The 10,460-nt window shown below is 41.2% G+C and overlaps 1 protein-coding gene across 1 annotated transcript in view; it reads left to right on the top strand.

The window, feature by feature from the left end:
• Positions 1 to 5,015: 5,015 nt before the first annotated feature.
• TRIM33 (tripartite motif containing 33) overlaps positions 5,016 to 10,460 on the top strand; it is a 130,744-nt gene continuing 125,299 nt past the window's right edge. The window contains 1 exon segment of the mRNA XM_034641744.1: positions 5,016 to 5,232. Coding sequence (XP_034497635.1) covers positions 5,016 to 5,232 — 217 coding nt within the window.

The following is a 10,460-nucleotide window of genomic DNA, read 5'->3' as shown; positions in this document are numbered from 1 at the left end:
TAGTAAATATTTTAGATTTTGAAGGCCAAGAGGTGAAATCGAGGATATTATGTAGGTATTTATATACTAAAAAAACCTACATGTACTAGGTAGGTATATTTATATATTTATTTATTTATTTATTTCTGCCCCTGAGAAGAAGGAAAAATTTTTTTAATTAAAAACATTTTTTTAGTAATAACATTTTACTTAACTGGGGCTCAAATCATTTGCAAATATTCATCCATTAAAACCATTTTTCCTTCCTGGGGTCATGCAAAAATGGATTTGTTCCTGACCTTTAACATCTCTCTGTCTTTAGATGGAGAACTGCTCCTNAATCATTTGCAAATATTCATCCATTAAAACCATTTTTCCTTCCTGGGGTCATGCAAAAATGGATTTGTTCCTGACCTTTAACATCTCTCTGTCTTTAGATGGAAAACTGCTCCTGAGAGCCCCTCCTAACCCCCAAGGTCAGTTCCGGATCTCAATTCTTCTGGGCTCATCAGTGACATTAGCCATAAATCTAATTAGCAATTCTATTCCAATCCCAAACCAGCTTTCTAAACTTCTCCTTTCAGTGATTAATTTGTATATGTACATAATAAAAGCAGCCTTTATAAGGCCAAAGAAAATATAAAAGTAATTTAAATAGGTAGGCAGCAAATCTTGTTTGACCACAGTGTATTTACAACTACAGGAAGTTATAAAACACATCCTTTAGTAAATCCGTACATTTCTGTGACAAATATGATACAACATATTTTAAAAATTTAAAAATCATTTATAGTTAGTTTCAGAGTACAGACATAATTTTTTGTTCATCAGACTTGCTTTTCTATTTCCATTCTCTTTTCCTTATTATTAATTTTTGGTATCTCATGAGGATGTTGACTGATAACACAATAATATGCTAGGTAGTTAGAAAAAGCCAGCCTTTCACACAGAAAACTCCATGTATCCAAAATACATACTACCAACAGAGTGCTTATTATAGTAACATCGCACTGAGTATGTGGGAAAGTGATCCAGGAGACCTGAGCTCAATTCCGATGCTAACACTAACCCAGGACTCCTTTCTCTCAACTGTTTAATGACTGCTAATTTCCATTTTTTATTTTACCTTTAAAAAATTTTTGGAAATAATCTAAAGCGTATAGAAAAAGTATAAGTGCAACACAAAACCTTTTTTTTTCCTGGATCATTTGAGCACAAATAGCAGATATGATGCCTTATATATTTCCCACAAGCAAGGATATTCTAAATAGCCAAGGCACAAGGATCAAAATCAGGAAATTAACGTCCATACATCGCTATTACCTCAGACCCCATTCAGGTTTTACCAGTTGTTCCAGAAATGTCCTTTGGGTCAAAAGAAATTTACCATTTTAACCATTTTTAAATGTACAGTTCAATGGCATTAATCCACTCACAGTGTTGTGCAACCATCACCATCAACCATCTTGACTTTTTCATCTTTCCAAAATGAAACTCCATACCCATTAAACAGTAACTCTCCAGGTTCTCCTTCCCCTGACCCCTTGGCAACCACCATTCTACTTTCTGTCTCCAGGAATCGAACCACACTAGGTTCCTCATATCAGTAGAATCATACAATATTTGTCCTTTTGTGTCTGGCTTATTGCACTTCGCATAATGTTTTCAAGGTTCATTCATGTTATGGCTTGTGTCAGAATTTCCTTTCTTCTTAAAGCTCAGTACTGTTCTATTGTGTGCATATATACTACAGAAATATCTGTTCTAGCTCTTGCTTTCAATTCTTTTGGTGTATACGCAGAGGTAGTATTGTTGGATCACATAATTGTTTACTTTTTTGAGGAACTGCCATAATGTGTTTAAGAGTACCTACACTATTTTACATTCCTGTCAGCAATACACAAAGGTTCCAATTTCTCTACATCATAACCACCACTTGTTATTTTCTGTTTTGTTTCGTATTTTAAAAGAGATTTTATTTAGTTACTTATCTGAGAGAGAGTGTGCGAGCGCATGAGCAGAGGGAAGCGCAGATGGTGAGGCAGACGGAGAGGGAGATGGAGAATCCCAAGCGGACTCTGCACCGAGCACAGAGCCCTTCACTCTGAACCCTTCCCTTGGCGCAATCTCACGACCCTGAGACCATGACCTGAGCTGAAATCAAGAGCTGGACGCTTAACCGACTCAGTCACCCAGGCGCCCTGGTTGTGTTTTATTTTTTTGTAATAGCCATCCCAATAGGTATGAAGTGGTGTCTCATTGTGGTTTTTTGTTTTTGCTTTGTTTTCTTCATTGTGGTTTTGATTTGCATTTTGTCATGTCTATTTACTCTCTTTCAATCTGGAATAATTCCTCAGTCCCTCCTTGACATTTATGACCTTGATGATTTTTTTGTTGTTGTTCTCCCAAATGAACAGTGACTCAACCAGAAGTTTAATTACCGCTCCCATAAATTCCAAAACCAATGTTCCTACAAGGTGGTGATTCAGGAGCCCAGGCTTCTTTCATCTTGTGTCTTTGTCATCTTCTTACATGGTTTCCAAATGACCTTGAAACTTTTGAAGATTAGAGATACACTATTTTATAGAATATCACTCAGTTTGGGTTTGTGTGATGTTTCCTAATGATCAGATGCAGATTATAGAATTTTAGCAGGAGTGTGAAAGAAATGATTCTGTATTCTCATGCCTTCCTAACATGATTTTCATATGTTTCATTACTGGTTAATTTAAATCCAATTCCTTGATTTAGGCAGTGATTGCTAGGCTTCACTATAAAGTTATGCTTTTTCCCTTTATAATTTTATTTTAATTCTAATATATTTAACATACAGTTTTTTAAAAAAAACCATACACTGTTTTATTAGTTTCAGGTGTATTTATTAATAAATATCAGTAAATACTTTGTGAGTAATACTTTGACACTATATAAGTATATAAATGTGATATGAAATTATGCAAATAGTGAACTATGAGGTTCTGTTAAAATTTCCTCAACAAACTTTCAATTTATTCACTTAATTTTTATTAGTTTGGATTCATGGATTTCTATTTTATTCAGTGGGTTTTAAGTTATAATCTGTTACAGCCATTATTTATTTTGATACTCAGATTGTTCCAGACTTGGCTATTGGAAGGGAGCTCATTTAAGCTGGCTTCTTCGATCTTTTAATGTATTGCCATCATTCCGTGAGGACTTCCTTACTTCCTACACCAACAAGATATTCAGGCTTACCTTGTATTTTCCCTGACTGAGCCTTAGAATCAGCCATTTCACCAAGGGGCACTGGTTCTTTTTAAAAGAGAAGAGCGGGGTGCCTGGGTGGTTCAGTTATTAAGCGTCTGCCTTCGGCTTGGGTCATGATCCCGGGGTCCTGGGATCGAGTCCTGCATGGGCCTCCCTGCTCAGCGGAAGCCTGCTTCTCACCTCTCCCACTCCCCCTGCTTGTGTTCCTTCTCTCGCTCTCCATCTCTCTCTGTCAGATAAGTAAATAAAATCTTTAAAAAAAAAAAATAGAAGAGCATTTAGGGACCTGGGTGGCTCAGTTGGTTAAGTGTCTGACTTCAGCTCAGGTCATGATCTCAGGGTCCTGGGATCACCCCGAGCCCCATGTTGGGCTCCCCACTCAGCAGGGAGTCTGTTTGTCCCTCTGCCCCTCCCCTTGCTTGTGCTCTATCTCTCTTTTCTCTCTCTCCCCCGTCTCTCAAATAGGTAAATAAAATCTTAAAAAAAAAAAAAAGATAAAAAATAAAAGAGAAGAGCAGTTAACAGCCAAGATCTGGGTGGGTGCTGGAGTGTTTGTTGCTGTTGGAGTATTGTTGTTACCAAGCTTCTCTGTGAGACCGCCTAAGGAATATTTGTATTTATATCACACACATATACATATGTGCATATATGTATATGAACTGTGGCACAATATGACACCCCCAAATATGCCACTTTGGTAGAAGGATTCTTTTAAGCAAAAGGCACTTAAAAAACAGCAGGTGCAGGAAGGTGCTGTGACCTGGGGCACCTGGGTGGCTTAGTCATTAAGCGTCTGCCTTGGGCTCAGGGCGTAATCCCAGCAGTTTGGGATCGAGCCCCACATCGGGCTCCTCCGCTGGGAGCCTGCTTCTTCCTCTCCCACTCCCACTGCTTGTGTTCCCTCTCCTGCTGGCTGTCTCTATCTCTGTTAAATAAATAAAATCTTAAAAAAAAAAAAAAAAAAGGAAGGTGCTGTGACCACCACCCTCCTTTTCTTCCTGAAAGCAGGAGATGAAACTCACACGTGAAACATGCCCTCCCTATACGAGGAGAAAGGAACATTCTTATCATCAGAGATGGGAAGCTGAGGCTGAGAGAATTCTGTACAAACCGACCTTGTTAAGTTCCTGTGTGCCCTGTTGTTGGACTTGGCTCCTGGCAGGGCACCCAGCTGGCCACTGGGCAGAAGTCTGCTCTTTGTGCCCACACTGAACCCCTTCCTGGGGCTCTGGGGCGAGTGGCTGACGTTGCCTCCACCGTCTCCTCTCCCTCAGGAGTCTCCAAAGCCCTGAACACATCCTCGTTCCGCAGCTGACTGAAACCTCAGGGCCCCAGTGTGGATGGTGACGTCTGGGTGGAGCTAACCCACCCCCTGGACAAGAATGAAGTAAAGAAGATCTTAGGGGCGCCTGGGTGCCTGAGTTGGTTAAGCATCTGCCTTTGGCTCAGGTCATGATCCCAGAGTCCTGGGATCGTGTCCCATATCAATCAGAGGGAAGCCTGCTTCTCCTTCTGCCCCTCCTCCCACTTGTTCTTTCGATCTCTCTCTCTCTCAAATAAATAAAATCTTAAAAAAAAAAGATTTTAAACAAGTTTTTCAAGAGGAAAGAAATTAAGACACTGAGTGCTGAATATGGACTCGATGCTCCTCCCTTCCACCAAGCTTTCATAAGCTTTGGAAATTACATCATGCAGACTCAGTTCCCTGGATGTGGACATTCACATTATTTTGAATAATATTTGCTTCAGTGCAGCTCATGTGGATGGTTTATTTGCATATCTTTTGAGACATGCGAAACAGATATTTGTTGGAATGTAAGGATGGTCTACATAAAATCAGTGACTTCAGAATACCACCTAACCGGAACCCGGAAGCCAGAGCCATACAGTGGGAGGTGATATTCCGTTCCGGCCCCATGAACAGTGGAATCCCAAAACACTTGTCAGCAAAATCTGGAGTTTCTTGTGGCTCTTTAAAATTACTGGCACATGAGATCCTTGAAGCAAGTGATACTGCTGGCAGTGTATCACCAAATATTTGGCTCGTTTTCTTGTTAATTTGGGAGGGCTGGGCAGAGTGAAGGTGGGAGGCGGGAAAGAGCATATGTAGCAATTTACCATTAGTAGAAGTTGCTATAGTTCATTGTAAAAAAACAAAAACAAAAAACAGACCTTGCTATTGGGGCGCCTGGCTGGCTCAGTGGGAGGAGTGTGTGACTGTTGATCTCGGGGTGGTGAATTTGAGCCCCATCTTGGGTGCAGAGATTCCAAAACATAAATAAATAAATAAATAAATAAATAAATAAATAAATAAATAAAGTAACTCCTATCTTCCTTTAGGTTCCCCATATGTTTTAGTTACTTTCCCACAACTGCCTCTCTTTGTTCAACCTCATATATAACACCTTAGATTTTTGTCACTTCTTTGGGTCTTCATTTCCTGATGAAGGCCCCCCCATGTTATATAAAACTTATATTAAATAAATCTTTATGCTTTTCTCCTGTTAATCTGCCATAAATCCATTTAATTCTTAGGCCAGAGATGTGAAGAGGGTAAAATTTTTGCCTCCCTTTTATATACATGTGCATGCAAACACACATGTATGTCCATGTCTTTCTTTCCTTCCTTCCTCCCTCCCTCCCTCCCCACTCTCTCTTTCTTCCTTCCTTCTTTTTCTCTTTTCTTTTCTCTTTTTTTCTCTTCTTTTCTTTCGTAATTACTATGCCCAACATGGGGCTGGAGCTCAGGACCCTGAGATCAAGAACCACACACTCTACTGACTAAGCTAGGCAGGCGCTCCCGTCTGTATTTATTTCCATAGTATCTCTATATATTGACACCCGCAAGGACCAATAGATACCACAATTCCAACCCAGCACTGCAGAATTTATTTTAGTTTTTTCCTTCCATATTAGTAACTGAAGAGGCTGTCCTCACCCCACTGGGGCTCTGATATTTCATGACAGCCCCATTCCTGTACTGATGCCCTGCTTCACCCTCTTGGGCTATGCTGTGCTGGACTAACCCCTGTACAGGCAAGGCGGTCCTCCCATTGGATGTCTCCCTTAACCTGCTCAGGATCTAACACTGGGCCTTTCTCCTACACAGAGGCCTTCATCCATCTTGGGCTCTTATACCAAGGCTGGGCCATCCCCTCCTGCCTCGCCACCCTTCTCACCCTGTACTGGCTCTGATGTCCCATGCTGGGTACCCCCACCCCAGGGGGACACCCTCCTCACCCTGCTCTGGCTTTTACTGGCTGTGCTGGGTGATGGTGCCTGTGTGGACACCCTCCTCCTCTCCTTTCTTCAAACTTCTTGATGGCCCATTCTCCTGTGCAGAAGCCTTTCTCCTCACCCTGAACAGACTTCAGCACCCTGCATGAGGCTGATCCCTCACCTCCTGGGACACCCCTGCTCAGTGTCCAACCCTCTGCTCTGGACTAAGCTCAGGAACGGATAATACATTGTTGATCCCACTTTAATGGCTCCTGGGCTGAATTGTTGGGGAAGGGAAAAGGAAAGGGAAAGAAGAGGAGCTCAGTGACTGTTTTTAATATTTATTGGTAGTGACAGACCATGTTGATTGCCTTCTTAATACCCATCCTTCCATCATCTTGTGTTCCTTGCAGCCAAATGAATTTGAACTGCCCAACACCTTTACTGATGCCCCTTCTTTTAGCATAAGGTCTTGCTTCTTTTCAGAGGCCATGCAGGCTTTTCCTACTCTTCTTTCTCCCCATCCCCCATGCCAAAAAATTATCTACATCTTCACAGTGCTCTGTTTCCTTCCCCATGACTTTGAGGTGGTGCTCGCCTTTCTCTTCTCTTAGGCTGATCTACCCATCTGTATTCTACATCCTATTTTCTCCCAGATTCTTTGGGAGTCTGCTAAAAAGTTTCCTGTCTTTCTTTTATTTTCAAACTCTGGATTATCATTAGTTTTTTTCTTTAAGCAGAAACATGGTCAAGTCTCTCCCTTCTTCTCCTTCTCCTTCTCCTTCTTCTTTTTAAATATTTTATTTATTTATTTGACAGAGAGAGAGAGAGAGCGAGCAAAAGCGGGGGAGTGGGAGAGGGAGAAGCAGACTCCTCGCTAAGCAGGGAGCCTGATGCGGGACTTGATCCCAGGACCTGAGATCATGACCTGAGCCGAAGGCAGATGCTTAACCGATTGAGCCACCCCAGCACCCCAAGTCTCTCCCTTCTTATAAACAAAATAAACCCTCCTCTGAGCATTTGGATGATGGGTATCAGAAAATATTTAACATGTGCAAATATTTTGATCCAGTAATTCTAAGAATCATTTATTTATCAAATATTTATGAGTACCTATGTGCCAGGCAATGTTAATAAAATGGTAAGAAGAAATAGATATAATCTCTGTTTTCATGGAGCTTATTCAGAGAGACAAATATCAGGGTACTTGGGCTTAGTCACTAGAGCATGCGACTCTTTTTTTTTTTTTTATAATTTTTATTTTGTTACAGAGCATGTGACTCTTAACCTCAGGGTTGTGAGTTCAAGCCCCATGTTGGGCATGGAGCCTACTTGGGAAAAAAAAAAGTTAAAAAGAAAAAGAGACAAATTAAAAAAAAGAGAGGACACATCATCAGATAATCATGCTAGTGAATGCATTATTGCAAATTGAGAAACTAACGATAAAAGGAAATATTGTGTACTTTATATTTGCTGGTCTGTATTCCAGATTCTTTCCATGTACTAACTTAATCACATAAAATTACTTATTCTATGCAATATAATATGTATATAGCTTTATTATGCCCATCACTACTTGACCCATTTGCAGATAATGAAACTTAGGCAGAGAGAGGTGAAGTAACTTGTCCAAGGTCACACAGCTAATAAATGGTAGAGCTGGAATTCAAACCCGAATAGTCTGGTCCCTGCTTCTAACCATTATACTATGCTTCTTCTCACAGTAGCTCTGAAGGAAAGAAACAGGCATCTGTGAGAACATCTAAGAACAAAAACTGATTTGAAGTTTATCTACTTATTTTTAAATAATGTCTACAGCCAGCATGGGGCTCGACCGCACGACCCAAGATCAAGAGTTTCACACTCTTTCCAGCTGAGCCAGCCAGCACCCCAGAAAGCTAACTGATTTAGACAGAAGCTTTCTGAGAAAGTACTGCTTGAGCGGAGACCCCAAGTTTGAGTAGGAATTAACTCTGCAAAGTGGATGGTGGTGGTAGGAGAAATGATCATTCAAGCTTGATGACATAATGTGCAAAGTCCCTGAGGCAAGACGGAGCATGGCACAGTGAAAAAACTGAAAGGCTAGTGTAGCTACATTGTAAAAAGCAAGGGGGAAAGTGGGATATTATGTGGCTAAAGATTTAGTCAGGCCAAATGAAACGGGGTCTTATAGGCTCGTAAGGACTTTGTTTTTCATCCTTAAAGCAAGGGAAAATCATGGAGATGAAGGTTCAGAAAGCAGGGATCAGTCTCCCTTTGAAAAGATTACTCCTACTGCAGTTTAGACAATGTGTTGCAAAGGAGTCACAAGTGCATGTGGAGGTGAGGGTGGTGGTATCTTGAGGCTGGTAAGTTGATTTAGAGTGGTGACAATGGAAATAGAGACAAATGGCAGGATTTGGAGAAATATTTAGAAAGTCAAATTGACCGGACTGGGTAATAGGTTGGATATGAGAAGGTAGGTTTCAAGGATGACCCCCTCCTATATCTGGTCTGTTAGTAAAATCAGTTAATTTATCTTCTAAATATCTTTCTTTCCAGTGCAACTAAGTGAATGGTAATAGCATTTTTAAAAAAAGATTTTATTTATTTGAGAGGGAGAGGGGGAGGGAGAGAGAAATCTGAAGCAGACTCTGGGCTGAGCACCGAGTCTGACACAGGGCTTCATCTCACCATCGTGAGATCATGACCTGAGCTGAAACCAAGAGTCCGACACTGAACTGACTGAGCCACCCAGGTGCCCCAGTAACAGCATTCATTGAAGTAGGGACTGTGGAAGAAGATGAAGAGGTTTGGGGAGAACATTATTGAGTCTTTGACATGCTGAATTTGAGGTGCCTTTGAGACATTCATGTGGAGATATTAAATAGGCAGGTGTCAAGGTGGATCTAGACTTCAAAGGTTAGACCTGGGCTGAAATTACACACTTAGGAACTATCATTGCATGCATGGCAAATAAAACTGTAGCATGGATGAGTCTGCCTAGGGGCAAAGAAAATGGAGAGAAGATAAGCATTTGAGAAAGTCTAACATTAAGTAAGAGTGAGGAGTGCAGGAAAGGGCTAACCCTGGATGGCTTAAACCCTGCACATTCCAAAGAAAGGCCTGTCTTTAGTCAAACTGGTGCTTGACTGACTCCTAGGAGATAGTATCTGAGCCCTTGAAATATTCTATCTAATGAGAGTCTTTTGTATGCCTGAGGCCTGGGCCATGTTGTATCAGTTTCTCCTCTGTAGGCTAGAGACCAAGTAGCCGGGGTCAGTTAGGTGGGTGCTCTATGCTTACATGACAGATCCCCAATAAAAACCCTGTCCATCAAGGCTTGGGTAAATTTTCCTGCTTGGCATCCTGTGTGTTGTCACACATCACTGCTGGGAGAATTAATTGTTGTGCAATTAATTCCACTGGGAGGGGACACCTGGAAACTTATGCCTGTTTGCTCCTGGATTTTACTTCATGTACCTTTTCCCTCTGGTGATTTTAATTTGTATCATTTCACCGTGAGTATAATAGTTTTTCTGAGTCCTGTGAATTCTCCTTGTCTGGTCATGGGGACCCCTGACAAGGTCTGCAAAAAAGAAACAGCAGTCTAAGAGGTAGTGGGAAAACCAAGTGTGGTGTCATCAAATCCAAGGAAGTGATTCCAGAAGGAGGATGGCCAGTGGTGTTAAACCCCACCGAGAAGATGAGTAAGGTTAGGGAATACAATATGTCCACTGGGTTTTAAAACATGGAGGTCACGGATGACTTGGTATACCAAGAGCTGTTTTGGTAGTGATGGGCATGGAAGCCAGGCCAGGGTAGACTGAGGAATGAGTGGGATGTGAGGAGAGACCTTTAGAGAAACAAACTGAAATTTGAAAAAGACTGCATGTTAATTCCTCCTGTATTTATAGTAGCAAAATACATCAAAAACAATCTAGTTAAATAAATAAAATCTTTAAAAAAAAAAAAAGGGGCGCCTGGGTGGCACAGCGGTTAAGCGTCTGCCTTCGGCTCAGGGCGTGATCCCGGCA

Source organism: Ailuropoda melanoleuca, chromosome 2 (genome assembly GCF_002007445.2).
Source record: "Ailuropoda melanoleuca isolate Jingjing chromosome 2, ASM200744v2, whole genome shotgun sequence".
In the NCBI taxonomy this organism is placed as follows: domain Eukaryota; kingdom Metazoa; phylum Chordata; class Mammalia; order Carnivora; family Ursidae; genus Ailuropoda; species Ailuropoda melanoleuca.
Note: the sequence above shows the minus strand (reverse complement) of the source record. Positions and strands in the feature narration are given on the sequence as shown.